The sequence below is a fragment of the Theropithecus gelada genome, chromosome 7a, assembly GCF_003255815.1.
Source record: "Theropithecus gelada isolate Dixy chromosome 7a, Tgel_1.0, whole genome shotgun sequence".
In the NCBI taxonomy this organism is placed as follows: Eukaryota; Metazoa; Chordata; class Mammalia; order Primates; family Cercopithecidae; genus Theropithecus; species Theropithecus gelada.
Window position 1 is genome coordinate 7,848,445 of NC_037674.1, and position 26,076 is coordinate 7,874,520.

A 26,076-nucleotide genomic window follows, 5' to 3' on the forward strand; every position below is an offset into this window, starting at 1 on the left:
AGAAGAGTGTGGAGTTTGGGATAGAGATGAGGCTCAAGACAGCGTAAGCAATTTTTTAAAGTTATGTCTGAAGCAAGAAGAAAAGACAAGGAATAGGTTCAGTTTCATCTCGGATACACCGTTTCTTGTTAAAATTGATGTTTTTTTCTGCAGGCATTTGCTTCCTGAATGATGGTCCCACTCAGCCATCCACTTACACTTTCTACCAAGTCAATTTATACTGATTCTTCGGGTCAGTCAATCACTGGTACGTTTCCCCTCCCTGGTCAAGGATCTTTTATTATACCCTATCACAGAATCATATTCCTTTCCTTAGTGCACTTCTCTCAACTGATAAGTACCCCCATTAATGTAATTACTTGATAAATACATGCCTGCCTTTCCTCTTCCAGGGCCGAAATTGTGCCTGGTTTTGCTCATCATTCTATAGTATATAGCAGGAGTTCAATAAACAGTTGTTAAAGCAACATATTTAACTTCCATTTTGTTCCCATCTCTTCACTCAGAGACTTTTCTTTGGATTGGGAAGGGTAAAATACCCGAAGACTTGAACTCCAAAAGAAACAAAATGATTTTATGCAAACGTTTCTTCCTTAAAACTCATTCACTGGGCAAATATTCATTTAGTCCCTGGCACTATTTGGTAATGGGAATACAGGAGTGCATATGGCAGATAAAGTTCTGTTGCTGCCCTTACCGAGTTTAGTAGGGGTGAGATGTGGTGTTAGTAAATGCATACTATATTGTCTGTATTTAAATCGAGTCCAAATCTCCCGCTCTAAATCCCGCCTTGGGGTGTTTCTTACATCCCAAGAAACAGAGTATTTTGATGGGATCGCTGATGTTTCAGAATGCAAAAGTAGCTCAGGGCGTTTGCAGTCGTGCAAGTCAACAAGATAACAGTCTGAACCGAAAGCTGGGCTCCTCCGGGTCTCCTAACTCCAAATCCAACTCCAAGCTTCTGCAGCTGCCACCCCCCGTAGACTTCTCATTTCTTCCGCATTCTCCTCTCACGACGGGTCTTCTTTGTTGTACTTAATTTCCTATGCAACAAGATTTCAGCATCACCATCAGTCCCCCAAAGACCAATTCTCACAGAGCCGAAGTTCCCACCAAGGGCGGTGGGTAAGGGTTACTAAAATCAGCGTTTATGAATCCTGTCTCAAGTTGTCTCACCTGGGGTTCCGTAGAACAGTTTCTTCGTAAGAGGTCCTTCAGCGACAGCCGAGCTCGGGAAAAAACGGGAACAAGGTGTCTTTTACATTTCCTCAAATACCGTGTATGGTCTGAGGCGCAGGTCAGGGATATTTAAATATCCTTTAAACAGTACTCCCCCGCCCCAAAAACTGACCTTGAAGGAACAAGTGAAACTCATCCTGCTTTTTATGTTTGCTAGGTTTGCCCGTTACACCCCTTCCCCCGCACCTACCAAGACAGGCAGCTGTCGGCCACCCTCCGGGGTCCTGATTTTGAAAAGAGGAGTGGACCAATCAGATGTGGAGCGCTGTTTGGCGCTGCAGTTTGAGCCTGGGCTGAAACTGCGGGTGTGACGGCCGCGGTGGCTTCGGGTGTCTGCGGAGGAGGTGGGGGCGGAAGCATGAGGCTAACGGCTTGGCTTCCGTGAGCGCACCGGGATGTGCAGGCCGGGAGCTAGAGGCAGGCTGATGGGGGAGGGGACGAGCAGCCTGTGAGACGGGGTGACTGCGGCGACCAGCCCGGGCGGGCACCGGGACTGGAAGAGTTGCCCGAGCAGCCGGCTGGTCCGGCGGCCAGGCTGGGGCGGGGACGAGCACCCAGTTGAGCCTGCTGGGGCTGGAGGAGCGAGAAGGGTCCTCTTCACATTTCAGAGCGAACCAGACGGGGACAGTAAGGTTTGGAGGAAGGGGGATCGTTGGAAGCAGCCGGAAGTGGTGAGAATCTGGCAACAGGCGAGAAACGGAAAGAATCAAAAAGAAGCGAAGTCTATGTGAGTAGCTGAAAGGATTGGGTGACCAGAAAGAAGGTCGGTGTAAGTGAAGGAAGAGTGAGGTGTGGCTGGATCAAAGGGCTAAGAGAAGAGGGTCTGTGTAAGTGGATGTAAGTGAGGATCAAGGAAAAGCCGTGGAAGTGGCCGGGGTTCGGGGCCACAGGAGTGCCAGACGGGGCCGGAAGGCAGCGGAGCGGAGTTCAGATTTGAGAGCGTTTGGAAATTGGAAGACTTGGTGGCGAACGAGGGTCAGGACCTGCGTCCTGCCTCAGAGAGCGATCGACGTGTCCGGAATGTGGGATCAGAGGCTGGTGAGGTTGGCCCTGTTGCAGCATCTGCGGGCCTTCTATGGTATTAAGGTGAAGGGTGTCCGTGGGCAGTGCGATCGCAGGAGACACGAAACAGCAGCCACGGAAATAGAGGTAAGTTCTGTGAAAAGGGATTTAGGTTTAAAAGAAAGGGCACCCCTTTATCATCGCTTATTACCAGATCGTGCTAAAATGTTCACTCTATCACAAAGAATGGTTAGGTGTGTAATTCAGTTCAGATGGCTGATTGCTGATATTTAAAAAGGGACCTTCTTGGTGGTGGTTGTTTTTTTTTTCCCCCTAAGGATTTTTGATCATTGAGAGAAAGTTGCAGGATTTTCCAACTTCAGCACTGTTGACATTTTGGATTAGATAATTTTTGTTAGGGGAAGAGGAAATGCTGTTCTGTGAATTGGGATGTTGAGCGGGATGTCTGTCTTTTACCCACTAGATGCTGGTAGCATCTCTCGGTTGTGACAATTAAAAATGTCTCCAGATATTGCCAGCTTACTGTATTTGGAACAGGTAGTACGTTGGGAGGGACAAAAACTCTACCCCTACACCCTTGTTTTAGAGTAAGGTTGTAGAGGGACAAGGGAGACCAATGCATTTTCTAGAAGAATCTGTAGATGAAGAAGTATGACAGAACATTAGAAACAGGCTTCAAATGATAACTGCATATTCACCAATTTGAGAAATAAGTTTGCTGCTTGGCCATGTCATACTTTTGAGACAGCAATTTTTTTTTTATTTGAGTAAATTGAGAAGCCAGAGTGGAATAATTGAAAAGTTGTTGATGTTTTGGTGGTTGAGGTAAAGGGATTTTGAATGAGATTTTAATAACTCTGCCACATCATCAAGAATTCCATTGTGAAAAATAAGCTGAATGTAAAGCATTTTATTTTAAATTTATGTGCCTAATTTGTATGGCACTTCCTAGTACTTGGAGACAAGCTAATACATTAATATACATTGCTCTTAATATACATTGCTCTAAAGTTTATGGTTTCTTTAAAAAAGTGCTTGGAGAAGAAAACCACTAGCAAAACTAATATGTGTACCTCTTAGTCGCTGATAAACTTTGGAGAAGTTATTTTTGTTGGTAGCAAACTAATGGCAATACATGTACTTATATTTAAAAAGCTACAGTGATTTCTGATTGTAAAACTGGCTTTCCAAGATCTCAATCTGTAGCTGATTTTGTAAGTATATGGAAGAGTTTGTATATGGACTTTTTTTCACCCCTTCACCCCTTTTCTTTCTTTCTTTTCTTTTCTTTTTTTTTTTTTTTTGAGCTTTTAAAGAAAAGTACTATAAATCTTTTTTAAAATGATACTATAGGTGAGATTCTATAAAGTTTTAAAAACATTTTATGAGATTAAATTATAGTGGTTACTTGTGAAGCCAGTTATTCTAAATAGTAAGACTTAAGGAAGAAAACACGCTGAATTCTAGTTACATATAACAGAAGTAGACTTACCAGCTTAAGTATCTGGTTTATTTTTACATTTGGTTTGGTTGCACAGTATCAAGAAAATTCTGATAATACAAGGAGAAATACTACTGTTCCCACTTTATATATCGAAAACTGAAGCTTAGGGAAATCAAACAAGCAGCCCAAGTTTACAGATGTAGTAGGGGTGGAACAGGACTCAAACTCAGGTCCATCTGACTCTGAAAGCAGGCATCAGTTTTTCTTGTTAACGAGTGAAAAGGCCGGGCGTGGTGGCTCAGGGCGGGCGCGGTGGCTCACGCCTGTATCCCAGCATTTTAGGGGGCTGAGGCGGGTGGATCACAAGGTCAGGAGATCGAGACCATCCTGGCTAACACGGTGAAACCCCATCTTTACTAAAATATAAAAAAATTAGCCGGGCGAGGTGGCGGGCGCCTGTAGTCCCAGCTACTCCGGAGGCTGAGGCAGGAGAATGGGTGAACCCGGGAGGCGGAGCTTGCAGAGAGCTGAGATTGCGTTGCGACACTGGACTCCAGCCTGGGCGACAGAGCAAGACTTCCTCTCCAAAAAAAAAAAAACCGCTTGGCTTTTTTGCCTTTAGGAGCCTACTCTCTTAAGCACTCACTGTACCATACTGTCTTTTCAGCTTAAAACGTTTGTAAATTAATTGGAGCCAGGCGCTTGAAAAGGAATTAGTAAAATTTTGTTGCTGTGTTGTGTCATTAACAATGCTGAGTGATTTTTATTGTAAATATAAAGTTAAATTTAATGCTCTTAAAACATCACTGCTGCTTGCTTGATAACTTGTGATATCGAAAAAAAAGTACTTCAGCAGCATTCACAGAGCAGATGCATGTAAACTAAATTAACACGTGAGATTATATACCCACTTAATTTTGAATAACCAGACATTTACAGGCTTGAATTTACCTTTCAGTGCTATGGAAAGCAACACATTTTTGAGAAGTTCGAATGTGCACACAAAGATAGTGGCAGATTCTTTATTCTTCAGTGTGCAAAAACATTCAAGTTAACCAACACACAGCTTTACTCTGGGGATCTTCAATGTATTAAAATTTGAATGTGAGGTTTTAAAAATGGGTTTCCAGCTAGTTGAATGAAGTTTGACTTAAATATTTGCACACCCCTGCCTTGCTTACCTCAGGGCATGGTTTGAAAAGCACTCTTCTATAGAGGGTGGAAAATGGTTTAGGTATAAAAATAACCTCTTCTGATACAATTTTAGGAAGACTCAATGAATGACAGGAATTACTGATTTGCTTTTCAGTTAACTTAGTCTTTTGTGTGTTTATAAGGTGAGCAAAAGAAAGTATATAGTCAGTATTTGTAATGTCATTAAAGGAACCTATAGTATTTTTGGGGTAAATGTTAGTGTTTTGGACCAAATTCTGTTTTAAGAATTTACTAAGCACTAACCCAATTGATTTTTTATAATCAGATTGGAAACTTGAGTTTACTAGATTATTTGAGGGGAATGACATTATCTTGGCCATCTTTGTACTCCCAGCACTTAGCATCCTGTCTAATATAGTAATTATTTGTTATCAAATGCACTTGAAATGATTTTTTCCTTGATTGACAGTTTATCATTTATTTCTGATTTTTTTTTAATTTTCCGAGGTCTTTAATTTGCCTAAAGTTTAAGAAAACTGATATTATGCCTAATATTTGTGTTAGAGTAACTGAATTTGTCATTTTAGGGTAAAATATTTGGAGTACCCTTTAATGCACTGCCCCATTCTGCTGTACCAGAATATGGACACATTCCAAGGTAAGCAGAGTTTGAAATAAAGAAGGCCGGGCACAGTGGCACATGCCTGTAACCCCCGCATTTTGCGAGGCCAAGGTGGGCGGATCACTTGAGTCCAGGAGCTCAAGACCAGCCTGGGCAACATTGTGAGACCTTGTTGCAAAAGATTCAAAGATTAGCTGGGCGGAGCACACCTGTAGTCCCAGCTACTCAGGGGGCTGAGGTGGGAGGATTGCTTGAACCCAGGAGGTGGAGGCTGCAGTGAACCTTCTAGCCAGGGAAATGAAGAAGAGAGTAAACATTTCAAACTGGTTTTAGAGAGTTTAAAAGAAATCGTTGATTAAAACATACTTGTTTCAAACCAGCAAATGATTTCATCTCTCATTAGCTAATGTTAAAAAAATTTTTTTAACTTTTACATATTTTAAATTTATAATTTGTACCCCTTCCCAGGATTGGATTTTAAAGTCCAGTAATGAGTAAATGTTAGAAATCACAAAAAAAAATTTGTTCTGTTAAAGTCACTTTTCAGTTCTATATGAATTCTTTTGCCACAACTCAGATTAAGTAATATACTGAATTACCAATTCAGTAATAATTTTGACTTTTTGTTTGTTTGTTTAAAAAATATTGGCCACGCATAGTAGCTCATGCCTATAATCCCAGCACTTTGAGGGCCGAGGCAGGAGGATCGCTTGAGCCCAGGATTTTGAGACCAGTCTGGGCAACAAAGCAAGATTCCATCTATAAAAAAATTTTAAAGAAAAATCAGCTGGGCAAAGTGGTGTGCACCTGTAGTCCCAGCTACTCCTGAAGCTGAGGCAGAGGATTGTTTGACCCTAGGAGTTTGAGGCTGCAGTGAGCTACGACCATTGCCACTGCACTCTAGTGTTGGCAAGAGAGTGAGACTCTGTCTCTTGAAAAGAAATATTGGATAAAAGAATATTTAAGCTAAGATATTAGAGTATTTGTGAAAATGTATTATGTATCACTTAGTTTTTCTATGCCACTTACTATTTATAAATAACTTTTTTTTTTTTGAAACAGTTTCACTCTTGTCACCCAGGCTGGAGTACAATGGCATGATCTCGGCTCACTGCAACCTCCACCTCCTGGGTTCAAGTGATTCTTCTGCCTCAGCCACCCGAGTAGCTGAGATTACAGGTGTCCACCACCACGCTTAGCTAATTTTTGTATTTTTAGTAGAGATGGGATTTCACCGTGTTGGCCAGGCTGGACTCAAACTCCTGACATCAGGTGATCTACCCACCTCAGCCTCCCAAAGTGCTGGGATTACAGGTGTGCACCACTGTGCTGGCCTATTCTAACTGCATCAGAAATTACTAGGAAAGTTTATGTTTTAAGAATATAATTTAAAAATGCTTATGATGAAACTTATCTCTTAATTCATTTCCCCTCCATCTAAAGTAGGGTTCCTTTTGGCTACTATAGACCAATAATCTAGGTTTTAATTGATATGTCATCCAAAAGCAATTATTGAACACCTTGTTGCCTTAGGGCAGTTTCCCCCCATTCATCCTATAGGTGTAGATTCATAGTCTTCTTAGGTAACCATGTAACCATTATGCTCTGTAAATGACCTATGAAAGGCTTGATTTTCTTATAATAAGCACCTATAATGATTTCAACAGGCTGGGCACAGGAGCTCATGCCTGTTATCCCAGCACTTAGGGAGTCCCAGGTGGTGGATTGCTTGAGCCCAGAAGTTCAAGACCAGCCTGGGCAACATGGTGAAACCTTGTCTCTACAAAAAACAGAAAAATTAGCTGGGCGTAGTGATGTGTGCCTAGAGTCCCAGCTAGTCGGGAGGCTGAGGTGGGAGGATCACTTGTGCCCAGGAGGCAAAGGTTGCAGTGAGCAGTGATTGCATCACTCCAGCCTAGGTGACAGAGCAAGACCCTGTCTCAAAATAAAAACTGAAAGAAAAAAATAAAAAACAACAACAACAACAGATTTTCAGCGTCTGGAATTGCAAAGTCATATTCCCAGGAATAATGACTAAATCTTCATTGTAATTTCATTACCTACTTTTTATTTAATTAAAAGACTGTTTTGTCAGTTACTATCTGTAAATAAAGCTGACATTCAGCCACTGCACCAGTACTGCTGTCTCAGTTGTTTGTATCTGATATTCATTCTAATTTGTGGGTGCCAGCTGTTCAGTATCTAGGTATCTAAAGCCAACATTGATTGAGATTATTGTTCAAAATAAAGAAATTGGGTACATTCCCCTTAATATGAAAAGACTTATAAGGACTGGGATAGGTCCTACTTTTCTGAGGGATGATGTTGGGGTGAGGAAAAAAAGAACGTCACCCTATTTTTGGGTAATGTAGGAGATGAGAAGGTCACCCATGGAGAGATAGTAGACAAAAGAGGAAGGCGTTGGACGGAGCCCTGGGTTGTTCCAGCATGTAGAGGTCTGGCATGAGAGGAATGAGAAAAGGAGTTTGAGAAGGAGCAGTCAGGGAGACAGCAGGAAAAGTAACAGAGTAGTGAAAAGGTATTTTTGAGATGAACAGGGAAGGGGTCAGGTGTGTCAGATGGTGATACATCAAGCAATATGAGGACAACATACCATGGATTTGGCAAGGCAGAGGCTGTTAGTGAGCTTGAAGACAGCTATTGCTTTGGAGTTATGAGGTATGAGAATGATTGGAGAGGGGTGAGTAGAGACATATGAAGAAGTAGAGGCAGTAAAAAAAGACATGTCTTATGTCCTGAAGGGAAACAGAAATGAAGTAGGATTGAGATAAAATTTAGTGTGCACATTGGAGTTGTTATGAGTGAAAAGATGGGCATTGGAAAAGAATTTGGGAAGCAAGTAGACAACTAAAAGTAACATTTTATCTCAAAGACTACAGAGATTTGTGACTTTAGAGCTTCTGAAAGGTATGTAGTGCTTGGCCTGCTCATGTGTTAGCAGAGGAATAGGATTTGATAAGATGTATATCTAGCCAACTGAAAAAACATCTCTTTCAGCTTTCTTGTCGATGCTTGCACATCTTTAGAAGAACATATTCATACCGAAGGGCTTTTTCGGAAATCAGGATCTGTGATTCGCCTAAAAGCGCTAAAGGTAAGCATATTGTTGAACTATAATTTTTCATTTGAACCATTTTCTGATTTGGTTTTTAAAACTGAAATATTTAGAACTATTAATATGAGTAGTTGACAGAAATTGAATTTGCATGTTTTTCATGGCAGAATAATTTTTTTCCCAAAAGAAATGGTATATTATTTCTATCGTGCTTTAAAAATTTGATAACTTTTAAGTTCATGGTCCTTATTTCTATCAACTATTACGTAAAATGAAAAAATTTGTTAAATTGTATTGTTAGCCTTCTAGAAGGAGTGACATAGCTGAGTATGGTGGCACATGCTTGTAGTCCCAGCTACTTGGGAGGCTGAGGCAGGAAGATTGCTTGAGCCTGGGAATTTGAAGCCAACCCAGGCCACAAAATCTACACCACATTTCTATAAAAATAAAAATAAATTTAAAAATCATTAAAAATAAAGTAGTGACATATTTTAATATAAGAGTTAAGAGAAATTTATTAAATAAAACTCTCTTATTACAGTATAACAAAAGATACTTTATTTGCAATAAACTCTTAAGTTGCCAAAATACTCAAGATTATTATATTTATTTCAGAATAAACTGGATCGTGGTGAAGGTTGCCTATCTTCTGCACCTCCTTGTGATGTTGCAGGACTTCTTAAGCAATTTTTTAGGGAATTGCCAGAGCCCATTCTCCCAGCTGATTTGCATGAAGCACTTTTGAAAGCTCAACAGTTAGGCACAGAGGAAAAGAATAAAGCTACACTGTTGCTCTCCTGTCTTCTGGCTGACCACACAGTTCATGTATTAAGATACTTCTTTAACTTCCTCAGGAATGTTTCTCTTAGGTAAGTGGTAATTAAAACTCTTGGCAAATAATAGTTGAATTTTTCAACTAACTAATGTTTAATGCTTGTAGATATGTTCCATTTTATTTGGAATGGAAATTTTTCTTTAAAAATTACATATTTCTTTACTATGAGGAGTATACTCTGTGTAATTTAAGAAACAGCATACCAAATGATTTAATATTTCCTTATCTTAAAGTCATCATCATGAATGCCTTAATGGTTCATTGCTGTTTATAAAATTCATTGTCCACTGAAAGGCTTTGTTTAAATATTGCTGTTTTGCTTTTCAAAATTTCCCTCTCCCTGCTCTCAGTGAGCCTACTTATCCTAGACATACTTGCTGCCTTCTGATACTTCCAGCTTTTTATGTGTAGGCTTGAAAATCAGATAAAGATGTTCAATTTCTGTGGAAAAGCAAAGTATGAACTCTAGGATTAGCATGGTTTTTAGAATACATATTTAAATATAGAGCGGCTATATATTTCTGATTCTTTTTTGTGTTCAAGCCAATCATGTAGATGAAGGGTAACTATTTTCCCTTGTGTATGACAGATAGTAAGAGGTCTTCAAAATGTACTACATACGTGATTTTAACTCTTCTATGTTTTTACCTTGGACTCCATCTAATAAAGCCTTTATTCACTTAAGATCCAGTGAGAATAAGATGGATAGCAGCAATCTTGCAGTAATATTTGCACCAAATCTTCTTCAGACAAATGAAGGACATGAAAAGATGTCTTCTAACACAGAAAAAAAGCTACGATTACAGGCTGCAGTAGTACAGACTCTCATCGATTATGCATCAGATATTGGTAAGATGTAGTTGCATTATTAACAGAATTTGTTTAAATGAGGAAAATCTCTGTTTCTTCCAAAGGAGCTATGAAGGCAACTGTTAGAAAGTTGATATATTACTGACTTCACGCCCACCCCACAGTACCGGCCCCTCCTGCAAAGAAAAAAAGAAAAGAAATTGGTATATTACTATCTCAACATTTTTGGGGAAGAGTGGAGGAAGGATAATAATTGTCTTATTTGTGAACATTTTCATTTAGGGCGTGTACCAGATTTTATCCTGGAAAAGATACCAGCTATGTTGGGTATTGATGGTCTCTGTGCTACTCCATCACTAGAAGGCTTTGAAGAAGGTGAATATGAAACTCCTGGTGAATATAAGAGAAAGAGAAGACAAAGTGTAGGAGGTAAGTGGCAGTCCCATTTTATGGAGGTAGAGTGATGTGCTTTAATCGAAAGTACATTTCACATAAAGAAACATGAATTGTGGTATGTGCCTTTTGGATGCTTATAGCACAGCTGGAAAGATAGGACATATGGATGTAAAAAGTTAAAGCAATAGTACAATCTAATGTTAAGTGCTAAATCTTTAGCATAAACATAACATGTGTTAAAAGGAGAAAAGTTCCCTGGGTTGTAACAATCAGGAACTTGTCAAAGAGGAGTCAAACTGAACCTTCTTGAATAATGGGTAGAATTTAGTGGGATTGGGTGGAGGATCAGAATACTTGTATCCTATTCTAGAGGAGAAGGATGCTATGAAGAAAGGTTTGTGTAGGGAAGAAGTAACCTAGGTCTAATGTAAATACAGCAGTATGACTTGAGTGAAGTGTTCAGCATAAGGATGAAGGATGGTATTATGGTAAACTTAATGCCAGGCTAAAGAATTAGAATATTAACCTGTGTGTCGGTGAGTCATTGAAGATTTATGATGTGAGGCATGATATGATTAAAAATTTTTAGAAAACTACCTGATTTGAAGAATTGAGACTTGGAAGTAGGGAGAATAGTCAGCAATGTGTGTCAGTAATCCAGGCACGAGATTATTGTTTGAACTTGTTAGTGACATGGATTAGTTAGGAGTACAAACTAAATAATGAAGGAAATATTATCAAGGAAGAATCAGAAAGACCAAAAGTTTTATGATGGTGGAGTTGGTAATAAAACTTGCAATCTCCTTGATCAAGAAATCAGAGACCATTCTTCTTCCAATTACTTTAGGAAATTTCTTATCTTTTGAATATCAGAACCAAATGTTACTAACTATCCCATTCCCTTTCTCATCTTTTGGCTTGTTATTGCATACTTGTGTTTCTTCTTTACCTCCTTTGTAGATAGGATAATATTGATGACTTATGTATCATTTTCCTAGGGCTACTGTAGCAAAGTACTACAAACTAGGTGGCTTAAACCAACAGAAATTTGTCTCACCGTTCTGGAGGCTAGAAGTCTGAAATCAAGGTGTTGGCAGAATGCCTGAAACCTGCAGGGGAGAATCCTTTCTTGCCTCTTTCTGGCTCCTGGTAGTGGCTGTCAGTCCTTAGCATTCCTTGGCTTGCAGCTGCGTCACTCCAGTCCCTGCCTATGTCATCCCGTGGTGTTGCTCTGTGTCAGAACTTCCATCTTATAGGACACATTGGATTAGGGCCCACCTGAATGACCTCATTTTAGCTCGAGTACATCTGTAAAGACACTAATTCCAAGTATGGTCACCTTCATAGGTACTGGGGGTTAGGACTTAAACATAGGTTTTTTGGAGAACACAATGCAACCCATAAAACTTCCTATCCCAAATGGAGATATTTCTCAGATGCAGATCGTCTTGATCGCCCTCTTCCCAGTCTGTAGGTGCAGTTATCACATCTAAATAGATAACCATCACATCTGTACCACCGTTATCTTGAAAATGTCAGTTCCGCTTTACTAACGGCCTGCTAGGCAGACCTCATCACATCTGCTTTTCATTGGTGTTTTAAGCTTAACATTTTGAAATGACCATCTTCATCCTCTTTAACCTGGTTCTGTGTGAATTCCATTTTCTTCTAACTGCACCACTATTCCCTAGATACTCAGGCTTTAACCATGGGTTCCACCTCGTCCTCTAACATCTATTATCAGACAGTTTTCATGTCGTATAAGATTCTATCTCTGTAATGTTTATTGCATCGTTACTGTAAGAATCTTCCTGGCCGGGTGCGGTGGCTCACACCTGTAATCCCAGCACTCTGGGAGGCCAAGGTGGGCAGATCACGAGGTCAGGAGATGGAGACCATCCTGGCTAACACGGTGAAACCCCGTCTCTACTAAGAATGTAAAAAATTAGCCGGGCGTGGTGGCGGGCGCCTGTGGTCCCAGCTACTCGGAAGGCTGAGGCAGGAGAATGGTATGAACCTGGGAGGCGGAGGTTGCAGTGAGCTGAGATCGTGCCACTGCACTCCAGCCTGGGCGACAGAGCGAGACTCCGTCTCAAAAAAATAAATTAATTAAAAATAAAAATAAAAAAAAGAATCTGGTCTTTATGCTTCCTCCTTGAATCTACCCTGTGTATTGCTATTAAGGCTCACTTTTTTTTTTTTTTTTTTTTGATGGGGTCTTTCTTTGTCACTCAGGCTGGAGTGCAGTGATGCTATCTTGGTTCACTGCAGCCTCCACCTCCTGGGTTCAAGTGATTCTCTTGCCTCGGTCTCCCAAGTAGCTGGGATTACAAGTGCACACTACCCCACCTGGCTAATTTTTGTATATGTAGTAGAAACAGGGTTTCACCATGTTGGCCAGGCTGGTCTCTAACTCCTGACATCAAGTAATCTGCTTGCCTCGGCCTCCCAAAATGCTCGGATTACAGGTGTGAGTACTGCACCTGGCCAAGGCTTACATTTTAAATGTATAACTCTACTCAAGTATCTCCCACACATACCTTTCAGGAATTTTAATTGATAATAGTGATATTTATAGCTTGGCATTCAAGGTCTTTCATAGGATTACTCTAGCATACCTGTCTACTGTTTCCTGTCTTTGAGCAACTTTAGTCAAACTATGTTATTTATTGTTTTCCAGATACTTTTATTCATTTGCTTACATTATTTATTGATACAATGTTTTTACTTCCATCTCTACTGATCTTTTAAATATCTTTATTCATGCCTCCATTTCCATGGTTCTTTCCTCAGTTCAGACCTTCATCTTTTGCCTTAACATGTAATGATTTCTTCTTCCCTACCCTTACTGTACATTATGTGTATTTGTATTACATTTCTTTCTGTATTATGTCTTTTTTTTCTTTTGTTTTTAGGGATATGGAAGTATAAGTGGGGAATGAATAAAAATATGTCCTTTAGTGTTTTTCCTATTTTGAAATAATTCCTCTTAAATAACTTAAAATTTATAAGCTGATGTAAAGTTACATGTTGAACAAAGACCGCAAATGTTAATACGAATTATTGGTGCAAGACAAGTAAATGTTAAGTTGTAATTGCTTATGCCTTGCATTTCAGATTTTGTTAGTGGAGCACTAAATAAATTTAAATCTAACAGAACACCTTCTATTACACCTCAACAAGAAAGAATTGGTAGGTATTTATTATATGCATTTATTTTAATTAAAATTTGTATAGTATTCTATAAAATATAATTATAATAATAATTATCTAACTTATATTAATCAAATTTAATCAAATCAAATATTATTTTTAATAGACATACTGTACTATATATACTATGTTGTGACATTGCTAATTACATAGGCTATAATGAACCCAGCATTGTAGGCAAAAATTTTTTTAGTCTGTTATGTCTTTAATCTTCTTTTTTTTTTTTTTTTGAGACGGAGTCTCGCTCTGTCGCCCAGGCTGGAGTGCAGTGGCCAGATCTCAGCTCACTGCAAGCTCCGCCTCCCGGGTTCCCGCTATTCTCCTGCCTCAGCCTCCCGAGTAGCTGGGACCACAGGCGCCGCCACCTCGCCCGGCTAATTTTTTGTGTTTTTAGTAGAGACGGGGTTTCGCCGTGTTAGCCAGGATGGTCTCGATCTCCTGACCTTGTGATCCGCCCGTCTCGGCCTCCCAAAGTGCTGGGATTACAGGCTTGAGCCACCGCGCCCGGCCGTCTTTAATCTTCTTAATCATGCTTTTCTGTTTGTAATTTAGATGCTATTGAGCATGTGAAAATAGTTCAACCTCATTTTTATCTTAGGACTAGAAGTTCATTATTGTGTATTTCAACTTTTTATCCTAATTTGCTGTGGCTGCAATTATTCAGCCAGTAAGAGGCAACATGATCTTTTGTTTTCTAGAGTGAAGAAATGAACTGGTTAATACAACTATGATGAAAAGCAAAAATAATATTTAGATTAGTTTTTGTTTCAACTCCTTGATTGTAATTTCTTCCTTAAATTAATATTTTTTAATATATATCATATGCATCTTTTAGTCTATTAGATTTAAGTAACTGCTCTCTCTTAAGAGTCCTGCCTCTGCGACTTCCTTATTTTCGTTTAAGGAATTGCAGAGTGTTTTAGTTAACATCTGTTTAACTGATAATGTAAATATATCCTCATTTTTTGTTTAGCTTTAAGTAATAGCTTTATAAGAAGAAATTATGTAAAGCTTTTGTATGTTGTCAACTCTGCAGTAGAAACAAGTTGGTTTTGTTTTGATATTTTTTCAGCCCAGCTGTCTGTATCACCGGTGATTCTTACACCAAATGCTAAACGTAAATTGCCAGTAGATTCTTCTCATGGTTTCTCAAGTAAGAAAAGGAAGGCCATCAAGCATAATTTTAACTTTGAGCTGTTGCCAAGTAATCTCTTCAATAGCAGTTCTACACCAGTATCAGGTAGCAAATAGAATTTATATAAATGAATTGTAAACATTAAAATGGGTGCCTGTTCCAGGCACAGTGCAATTTCATATGAATAATACCACCCTAAGGAACTGCAACTTTATTCTGTGTTTTATCAAATTTATGAATTTTTATAAACCCCCTGCCTTTTAAAATAGATAATGTTTCAATATAGTGTGTGTATCTGTGTGTGTTATGACCACATCTATTGAAAGTTATGATAACCCAGAGTAGTAGTTTGGGCTTCTGGTGATAGCATTGGTGCTTAGGTTTTATGTGATTAGACATCCTGAATCCTGCTATAGGTACTTCTGGGTCTATAGCTGTGGCTTTATTGCTGGCATTTGTTGAATTGAGTGTGCCAGATGTTTGATCATCTCTGATTCCCAAGTGGGAGTGTTACTATTGCAGGTTATGGTTTGAAAATGAGGGTATTTTTAAAGTTTTAGACTCAAGTACCTTTTGTAAAAGCTTTAGAACTTTGTTGACACTGTTCCTTGTGCCATGGCTTCCAGATCCCTTACCAGCCCAGCCATTTTCTTCCAAATTAACAACAAGTTCTAATGTGGCCAACCAGAGCCTTCAGACAATAATAGAATATGATCACGCTAATCCGAAGATTAGTCTGGGTCTTAGAGTGAATTGGCTCTTTTAGCATATACAGAATTCAAGTTGGCTTATATTAACCTTATGATCAACCAAAAATGAAATGAAACTCTAAACCCAGGGTCCTCCATCTCATTTATTTTACATTTAGTCAAAATGTGAGTGATCTCTGATTATTTTAGATTTTTATGTTGTTGGTTTCAGACAATGTTAAGTTTCATTTTTAATTCATTATCTGAGTTATATGAGTTCTTCCCCAAAGCCTCTCTTTTTTCTGTTGTCCAAAAGGGTTCTTACTTGTTTTTATTGAGAAGTTGAACAGAATAGCAACTTGAGGTTTTCCAGAAGAAACCACTTCACAGGTTCTCTAGGGCTCATTGAAATGTGATGATAGTAACTCTGAAGCTTATGTCTATAGCTTTTGCAGTGTTCACAGGTTGGAGACTTAAACTTTTTTAAGTCACATAGTTCAGTTTTTTTTTTTTGAATATTTAAGAGGCTTTGCAGTTTGGAGGACTTTTTCCAAATGGCAAATGGGAATTGTAGTTCTACCTGCCTTTGCTTATTAGCATTGCATCTTCCCCAAGATGAACATATTGATTCCTTCTTCTCCTCCTCCAAGCTCCCAAAACAGAGGTTAAACAATCCGTGCTATTTTTAGTTTGAGCTTGCCTAATCAGTGAATTTTCTTTATAAAAAAATTTAAAAATTCAACAACAGTAATTCCATTATTTTTACACCATTTTTCTTTGACCCTACTTTCTCAGCTACAATTCAACAAATTCCATATGCAAAATTGAAAATAGATTGATTTCTGTGTTTAGATTGTAACAAATATGATGCTTTTTAAAATATATAAAGGCAACGTTAGTCTGTAGTCCATAGAGTATCTATTCATAATTTTCTTCTTTTTTTTTTTTTGAGACAGAGTTTTGCTCTTGTTGCCCAGGCTAGAGTGCAATGGCACGATCTCAGCTCATTGCAGCCACCACCTCCCAGGTTCAAACAATTCTCCAGCCTCAGCCTCCTAAGTAGCTGGGATTATAGGTGCCCGCCACCACACCTGGCTGATTTTCTTTTGTATTTTTAGTAGAGACAGGATTCTACCACATAAGGCCAGGCTGGTCTTGAACTCCTGACATCAGCTGATCCACCTGCCTTGGTCTTCCAAAGTGCTGGGATTACAGGTGTGAGCCACCATGCCTGGCCATAATTTTCTTATATATGTGATAAATTTGCATTGTTCCATATATTCTGACTGTGTCTCCTGCGACCATTGACACATTTTTTATTTTTATTTTTTGAGATGGAGTCTCGCTCTGTCTCCCAGACTGGAGTACAGTGGCATGATCTTGGCTCACTTCAACGTCCACCTCCCACGTTCAAGCAATTCTTGTGCCTCAGCCTCCCGAGTAGTTGGGATTACAGGCATGCACCACCACGCCCAGCTAATTTTTGTATTTTTAGTAGAGACGGGATTTCACCATGTTGGCCAGGCTAGTTTGAACTCCTGGCCTCAAGCAATCCGCCCACCTCAGCCTCCCAAAATACTGGGATTACAGAAGTGGAGCCACTGTGCCTGGCTGGACACATTTTTAAAGTGACTAGACTGCAGCCCTAGAATAAAGCTACTTATGTCACTTTAGATGTATAATATTGGCTTCCAAAATTTTCTTTCGCTAAATGTACCCAAAAGTTACTATGATGGTCATATTTTTTCTGTTTTCTTTTTTTTTTTTTTTTTTTTTTTTTTTTTTTGAGACGGAGTCTCGCTGTGTCGTCCAGGCTGGAGTGCAGTGGCCGGATCTCAGCTCATTGCAAGCTCCGCCTCCCGGGTTTTTACGCCATTCTCCTGCCTCAGCCTCCCGAGTAGCTGGGACTACAGGCGCCCACCACCTCGCCCGGCTAGTTTTTTGTATTTTTTAGTAGAGACGGGGTTTCACCGTGTTAGCCAGGATGGTCTCGAACTCCTGACCTTGTGATCCGCCCGTCTCGGCCTCCCAAAGTGCTGGGATTACAGGCTTGAGCCACCGCGCCCGGCCATCTGTTTTCATAATTGAAAAAAATGTGAATGTGTCTGTTTGGGGAACTTTGTGAATTCTTTATTAATAACTCAGATGAATTGAGAGGGTTCATGTTTGTTGAATGTGTCCTGGGTACGATTCAAACATAAGTCAAGTGTATATGGAGCCTTTGTTCATAACTTTTTACTTCTTTCATAATTGTTTACTGTAGTTGATTTCATAATATAAATGGTGTTAAATAATTAAATCGAGCTTCTGTTGTACCAGTAATTATTTGAATGGAACACAGCAGCAGCCAAGTGATTAGACATGTTATAGAATAATTAGTTTTTGTTTACTTGCCAAAAATATTGAACAAATTACATTCTGGAGTCAGGTGGGTAGCAGTTGGCCAGCAGGTGTATCTCAAATATTCAGATTCCAACTTGTTTGCCAATAGCTTATTTTTTATAATACCATTAATTAGTATTATGTACTAGATACTTACTATTTTATATAGATAACAGTAATATTCATCATAGAAGTCCATTTTCAGAGCCTAAAGCCATTTAGTAAGTGATGGAGCAAACTCAAGCCTGTCTCCAAATCTTGTTTTTTTCCAGTCTGCAATGGTGCCTATCCCTGCCTTGTATTATTAAAAGATTTTAAAGAAAAGTTCTAATATAAAAGTAATGCTTAATCTGACCTTTAATTGGCAAGTCAAAAGTAAGAAATGAATGCTTTTTCTTAGCTGAGTTGGGTTATTTGACACTTGAAGTTTCTAACTAGAAATTAAGTGATTTCAGTTGTTGCTTGGTATAGAAATTAAGGCTTTGAATCTAATTGCAGCTATTACTATTTTATACTTTAAAAGGAAAATAGGTATGCGTGGTATATTACATGTGGTTATTTTCGTAGTTCACATCGATACAAACTCAGAAGGGTCATCTCAGAGTTCACTCTCTCCTGTACCCAGTGGTGGAAACCATTTGATCACTGCAGGTGCGCCAAGGCGAAGTAAAAGAATTGCAGGCAAAAAAGTTTGCAGGTACTTTATCCAGGACATTTTGTTTTCATCAGATAAATATTTGGTATACACATAGTTAATAAAATGTTTTATCTTTCTGTCAAGCATCATATTTGAGTCATAATTTTTAAAAATCTCTTCTGGCTTTATAGTCTTATTAATCAATTGCCTTTTCAATACCCACCAGAGAAAAATTACTAATTTGAGTCCACTGTGCTTGCTTAAAATCCTATTTTATATTGATGGTGTAAGTTTAAAATTTCTTGTTAGAGGCTGGGCACGGTGGCTTATGCCTGTAATCCTAGCACTTTGGGAGGCCAAGGTGGGTGGAGCACTTGAGCTCAGGAGTTCAAGACCAGCCTGGGCAATGTGGCAAAACCTCATCTCTATAAAAAGTACAAAAAGTAGCCAGGCATGGTACCACACACCTGTAGTCCCAGCTACCTGGGAGGCTGAGGTGAGAGGATCATCTGAGTCCAGGGATGTCGAGGCTACAGTGAGCTGTGATTATACCATTATACTCCAGCCTGGGCCACAGCGTCATACCCTGTCTCAAAAAAAACAAACAAAAAAATTCCTGTTAGGTTAAAAAGCTAGCCTATTCTAACAATTCTGATTTATAACTGACTAAATAACTTTTAAGATTAAGAGATCATTTTTATATGCAAATATAATGTGTTCATATATGGTATCTTAAAGTTGAACTGTTTTTAAAGAATTATTAATCCACCCAATTATTATCAATATGATTTGCTGTGGACTTTATTTCAAATTTTATATTTCAGGTATTTCTCTGGTGTTTATACTATAAACTGACATTTTTAATTCCACTTCTAGAGTAGAATCAGGAAAAGCAGGCTGCTTTTCTCCTAAACTCAGCCATAAAGAAAAGGTTCGAAGATCTCTTCGTTTGAAATTCAATCTAGGGAAAAATGGCAGAGATGTAGTAAGTTTCTTACCATTTTATTAATCTTTATATTAGCATAATGCTATAAACTTGATACTAAAAAACACTCATAACCCTGCCATCCCTCCAGTGACTGTCACATTCTGTTCTTTTTATACAAAACTCTTACACTTGAGTTGATATCAAATTTCCTTGCATTGGAATACCCAAAGCTTAGTCCTTGGACTTCTCTTTTTTCTCTCCACTCACTCAAGGCGATTATCAGTTTTAAACATTATATACAGGTTGAGTAGCTTGAGACCAGAAGTATTTCAGATTCCCCATTTTTGGGGTGAATTTTGGAATATTTACATGATTTTTGCCAGTTCAACATCCCTAATCTGAAAATCTGGAATGCTCCAGTGAGCATTTTCTTTGAGCATCATGTCAAATGCTTAAAAGCTTTGGATTTTGGAGCATCCAGAATTTTGGCTTTTCAGATTTGGAATGCCCAACCTGTATTTACTTAAAACTTCCAAGTTTATGTACTCTAATCCCAAATGCTCTTCTGAGTGACTTGACTGTTTCTTAACATCTGCTTTTTTGACTCTCCTACTTGGATATCTAATCCAATAGACATTTCAAATGTAACCTGTCCCAAGCAGATGCATTTCTTTGCTGCTGCTATCCCCTGCACCAAACAACACTTTTACCTGTGGTTTTCCCTATCTCAGTTATGGCAAATCGTTCTTCCAGTCACTGAAGCCAAAAACCATGGTCACATCCTTGATTCCTCACTTTCTCCGACACACCATGTCTAAACCATTAGAGAATATTGTCTAACTTCTGCTTTTAGAGTATGTCCAAACTGACCAGTTCTCACTATTACTACTTTTCCCACTTTCTCTAAGTTCCGTCATCTTTCTGCTGGATTACTCTAGTAAATTCCTATTAATAGTTCTACCTTCTCCTACCCTTGCTGCAGTTCTGTAGCTGAAATTGCTCTTTTAAAATCTGTTAGATTATGTAGTCTCTGCTCAGAACTCTCCAGTGACTCCTCATTTCACTCTGAATAAAAGCCACAGTTCTCACGTTGACCTGCAATGCCTCACTTGATCTGTTCTAAGGCTGCATTTCTGAGCTCTTCTCCAGTCCCCTTTGCTCACGCTGCTCCAGTCTGAGATTGCACTGGCATTCTGCTCTTACTGTAATGTTCTTCCCCCTGAAATCTTCGTGGCTCTCGCGTTTGTTTTGTTTTACTCCCAAATCATCTTCTCATCACCCTATTTTAAACTAAACCTCCATTCTTCACCACTCCATATCCTTTTTACCCTGTTTTACTTTTCTCCATAGCACTTTTCACCTTGTGTATTGTATTTATGCAATATAATTTACTGTTTATCTTATTTAAATCTAAATTTCCCCATCTAAATAGAGTGTAAATTACATAAGGATAAGATTTTGGTCTAGGTACCCCACTGCCCCAACTATTTGTGAACAGGCCCTAGCACAGAGTCAGAACACACACAGAAATTATTTTAATTAATATGTCAAACTGTTTTAAAAGTAGATCATAAAATACCAACTAATAGCAAAATCAAATGATCACAGTTTTCATTAGCAGGCAAGAATATTTGTCATTGTTAAGAATTGTTTCTCAATTATATATCCCTTTTTAAATCAGCTAAAGATTTTGATAACTACAAAAAAATTATTCTGTCTTTATATTTTCAGTTAACTAGGCTTATTTCTTAACTAAAACTTTTTTTTTCCCGTACAGAATGGATGTTCTGGTGTCAGTAGATATGAAAGTGTTGGTCAGCGACTTGCAAATCAACAAAGTTTAAAAAATCGAATTGAATCTGTAAAAACAGGTTTGCTTTTTAGCCCAGATGTTGATGAAAAGTTACCAAAGAAAGGTACATTTACATACTACTGTTAAGAGTTTTACCTAAAAATCCTGCTTTAGTTGCTTTTTTAATGATAAAATATATTAATTAATTTACTGTTCTAGAGATTAGAAGTTCATGTTTGAATAGTGAAAATATTAGAATTGGCAATGTATTTTTATATCAACAATTGGGAAATGCTTATACATGTAAATATGAAAATGTTTGACATTCTTATGTTAAAAATTATTTCTTATAACACAAATACTTTATTAGAATTAAATGCTTAGTGACTTATTTGCCATGTGCTTGGATATTATTTCAAAACAAGGTTAAATATAAAGGATTAAGCACTAAACTGCTTTATTTTAGGTTCACAAAAGATCAGTAAGTCTGAGGAAAACTTACTAACTCCAGAGCGACTAGTTGGAACAAATTACCGGATGTCTTGGACAGGACCTAATAATTCAAGTTTTCAAGAAGTAGATACAAATGAAGCTTCTTCAATGGTGGAAAATCTTGAGGTAGAAAACTCTTTGGAGCCTGATGTTATGGTTGAAAAGTCACCTGCTACTTCATGTGAACTCATCCCTTCCAATTTAAACAGTAAGCATAATAGCAACGTAACAAGTAGCCCTCTTAGTGGGGATGAAAATAACGTGACCAAAGAGACTTTGGTGAAAGTTCAAAAAGCATTTTCTGAATCTGGAAGTAATCTTCATGCATTGATGAATGACAGGCAGTCATCAGCACCTAATGTGGGGAAAGTAAAATTAACTGAACCATCTTATTTAGAAGATAGCCCAGAGGAAAATCTGTTTGAAACTAATGATTTGACTGTAGTAGAATCAAAGGAGAAATATGAACACCACACTGGTAAAGGTGAAAAATGTTTTTCAGAGAGGGACTTTTCACCCCTTAAAACTCAAACATTTGATAGAGAAGCAACTATAAAATGTTACTCAACTCAGATGAAGATGGAACATGAAAAAGACATTCATTCAAATATGCCAAAAGATTATTTAAGCAAGGAAGAATTCCCCAGTGATGAACAAATAAAGAAACAGCAGTCCCCAAAGGTTAAACTGAATAATAAATTAAAGGAGAATGAGAATATGATTGAAGGTAACTTACCAAAGTATGCAGCACATAGCAAGGACAAGACTAGAGCCTCTTTCTCACAGCAGAGTACATGTGTTATAACAAACTTGTCAAAACCTAGGCCTATGAGAATTGCTAAACAGCAGTCATTGGAAACATGTGAGAAAACAGTTTCTGAAAGTTTACAAATGACAGAACATAGAAAGGTTTCTGATCACATACAGTGGTTTAACAAGCTTTCTTTAAATGAACCAAATAGAACAAAAGTCAAGTCACCTCTTAAGTTTCAGCGTACTCCTGTTCGTCAGTCTGTCAGAAGAATTAATTCTTTGTTGGAGTATAGCAGACAGCCTATAGGGCATAAGTTGGCGAGTCTTGGTGATACAGCTTCTCCTCTGGTCAAATCAGTGAGCTGTGACGGTGCTCTTTCCTCTTGTATGGAAAGTACATCAAACGATTCCTCTGTTTCATGTATCGAATCAGGTCCTAAAGAACGGAAGTCCATGTCATGTGAAGAGTCAAATATTGATGCGATTTCAAAGTCAAGCATGGAGTTACCTTCGAAATCTTTCTTAAAGATGAAGAAGCACCCAGATTCAGTGAATGCTTCTCTTGGGTCTACTACAGTTTGTAAACAGAAGATGTTATCTGATGGCCAAGTTAAGCTTCCCTTGGATGATCTGACTAATCATGATATATTAAAACCGGTTGTAAATAACAATATAGGCATTTCTTCTGGAATAAATAACAGGGTCCTTAGGAGACCATCAGAAAGAGAAAGGGCCTGGTACAAAGGTTCTCCAAAACATCCTATCGGAAAAACTCAATTACTACCAACAAGTAAACCTGTAGACTTGTAATTGGTAAATGTTATACTTGTCATTAATGTAAATAAAGTGAGCAGTTGATGGTATGACTTGCAGGATAATCTACCTGTTAGTTTGTAGCTCAGGATGATTATTAAGCAATAGATTTGCTCTGAAACATTTTTATTTCACTGTACAAGCAACTTGGATTTTTATTTGTACAAATTACTTGTTTTTCTTGATGATGGCAATTTTTTAACTTTAATTTTATTGTGATCTCTTAAAGCAGAAGTTAGACTTTACCTTTCTAAAGAAATTGTTGACTGGATTTATAAGAAGTTAATTTTTGAAAATTACATGATATTTTTGTGTGATAGGAAGAATGGAGCAAGTTGTGCCTATTTCCTCAAGTCAGATAAGGTTTCTAAAATAAATGAATTTCTAGCATGTAAAGGGTAGAGATAAACCCTGCAAATCTTATGTCTGGAATTATATTAATGTTTGTCCTTGCCAAAATTCCTAGAAATTAATTTCCTTCAATAGCATCCTAATATTCTGTTTTTATTTGGGGCAGAGTAATTTCATTTATGTTGCCTGTAGGTGTACCATGTGTTCACTTGAACAAAGAACAAATGGCTAAGATGGAGTAATGACTAAAGTATGTTCTCATATTATGATGCGGAAATAATTGATAACTTTTAAGCCATACTACCATTTTAAAGACAATTTGCACAAATACATTTGTATCTGTTTTGTCCAATATAGATTTGGCAATTATTTAAAGAGGGATAATCTTGAAAAAAATTAATCAAGGTGATTTCTTATATGTAGATGCTTGATTTTGGAATTTGAAATAGTAGATGTACCTCTTTAACCTTTTTTACTTGGATAAAAACCTGTGATGATTTTGTCCTGTGTGTAAATGTTATTTATTTAGCATAGACATTAAAGATAACTCTCTGGAAAATGACTTGACTAAGGCTGTCATGAAATTCAAAGTGCCATTTAGAACATGCACCAAATTGTCAAGCAAATCTGTCTAAATGTATATTTTAAATTATTACAAATTACACATCTTTGAGGAAGGAGTATTATGAACAATAGAACATATTCTCTAGGTTGTAGAGGAAGGAATAAGCAGACAGAATCAACCACTAAAGATAGTTTTTCAGATCAGTTGTTAGAATGTCATGTTTAGATGTTGGAGCAGATTAGAGCAGCATTCATGCCACTCAGAGCAACCAGATTTACAGCATAAGTATGGACGAGGAATTTCAGATCGTTGGATGTTTGCTTGGCTAGTTCTACTTTGTTTATTTGATATCAAATAGGTTTGTAGATGTTTATGGTATTTCTAATTGTAAGTAGAGACAAAATATTCATATACTCAGATATATATTGTCTGCTTTAAACAATTTTTAAATTTTAAAAATGTATTAATGTCTTTTTGTATCCATTAAGGGAAGGATGAAATGTTGAATTTGAAGGCTAATTCAGTAAGAAGTCCTAGGGGTTTAACTGTATATATACTACCTGAACTGGCTTTTCTGAGAGATGAATCAATAATGAAAAATGTCTGTTTAAAAAAAAAAAATGCCACATGTGACTACTATTTTTGTTAGCTGAAAGCTGCAATACAAAGTATTACAGGAATATGAAGGTGAATAGCTTGAAGATATGGTAACTAGAGAGTCAGAAAAGTTTTGTTTTAGACTTGATTTAATGTGTTTTTATTTTTTCTTACACAAAATAGAGATAATGTTGCTAACTTCATGGGATATTTGAAGAAATGATATAAATACACTTTACAAAGTTAAAAGTGTCTGGACATGTGCAGTAACCGCATGGGTTCTTTTCTGTCTTAGTAATGTAAATAAAGATCTAATATTAATTTGGTTATGCAATAAGCAACAAACAATTTAATACATAGAACTTAATAGACTGCTCAACCACATTTTATAACATGATCACTAAAAACAATGTAGGATTTTAATAATCATGTTTTTTTTAATTGTGGCAGAATTTAAACCTGAATTTTGTGATCTGTTTTTTTTTGTTTGTTTTGTTGGGTTTTTTTTTGAGATGGAGTCTCGCTCTGTTGCCCAGGCTGGAGTGCAGTGGCACAATCTTGGCTCACTGCAACCTCCCTCCCCCGGGTTCAATCGATTCTTCTGCCTCAGCCTCCAGAGTAGTTGGGATTACAGGCACGCATCACCACACCCGGCTAATTTTTGTAATTTTAGTAGAGACAGGGTTTTGCCACATTGGCCAGGCTGATCTCGAACTCCTGACCTCGTGATCCGCCCGCCTTGGCCTCCCAAAGTGCTGGGATTACAGGCCTGAGCCACCACACCCGGCATCTGTGATCTCTTTTTTTTTTGTTTGTTTTGTTTTGTTTTTTTTTGAGACGGAGTCTTGCTCTGTCACCCAGGCTGGAGTGCAGTGGCCGGATCTCAGCTCACTGCAAGCTCCGCCTCCCAGTTTTACGCCATTCTCCTGTCTCAGCCTCCCGAGTAGCTGGGACTACAGGCGCCCGCCACCTCGCCTGGCTAGTTTTTTGTATTTTTTAGTAGAGACGGGGTTTCACCGTGCTAGCCATGGTCTCGATCTCCTGACCTCGTGATCCGCCCGTCTCGGCCTCCCAAAGTGCTGGGATTACAGGCTTGAGCCACCGCGCCCGGCCTTGTGATCTCTTAAAT

General features: G+C 38.1%; 1 protein-coding gene across 2 annotated transcripts; it reads left to right on the forward strand.

Annotated features, from left to right (window-relative positions):
• ARHGAP11A (Rho GTPase activating protein 11A) lies at positions 1-25,268 on the forward strand. Of its 2 annotated transcripts, XM_025390683.1 has the most exons (13): positions 1,196-1,297; positions 1,848-2,388; positions 5,449-5,519; positions 8,502-8,598; positions 9,175-9,428; positions 10,080-10,243; positions 10,487-10,633; positions 13,718-13,792; positions 14,886-15,053; positions 18,587-18,716; positions 19,533-19,641; positions 21,362-21,500; positions 21,843-25,268. In XM_025390683.1, exons 2-13 carry the CDS (start codon positions 2,260-2,262, stop codon positions 23,429-23,431), a joined length of 3,072 nt encoding a protein of 1,023 aa, XP_025246468.1. In that variant the 5' UTR covers positions 1,196-1,297; positions 1,848-2,259; the 3' UTR covers positions 23,432-25,268. The 2 variants fall into 2 exon arrangements, with proteins under 2 accessions (XP_025246467.1, XP_025246468.1); XM_025390682.1 differs by lacking the exon at positions 1,848-2,388 and having other exon boundaries at positions 1-1,297.
• Positions 25,269-26,076: the final 808 nt, after the last annotated feature.

What these genes read in the sequence shown, in the direction of transcription:
- ARHGAP11A (XM_025390682.1), top strand. Translation starts at nt 1,151, where the DNA reads ATGAATCCTGTCTCAAGTTGTCTCACCTGGGGTTCCGTAGAACAGTTT. An exon ending in GTGTATGGTCTGAGGCGCAG is followed by an intron (nt 1,298 to 5,448) that starts GTCAGGGATATT and finishes TTGTCATTTTAG; the next exon opens with GGTAAAATATTTGGAGTACC. An exon ending in CTCAGGAATGTTTCTCTTAG is followed by an intron (nt 9,429 to 10,079) that starts GTAAGTGGTAAT and finishes TATTCACTTAAG; the next exon opens with ATCCAGTGAGAATAAGATGG.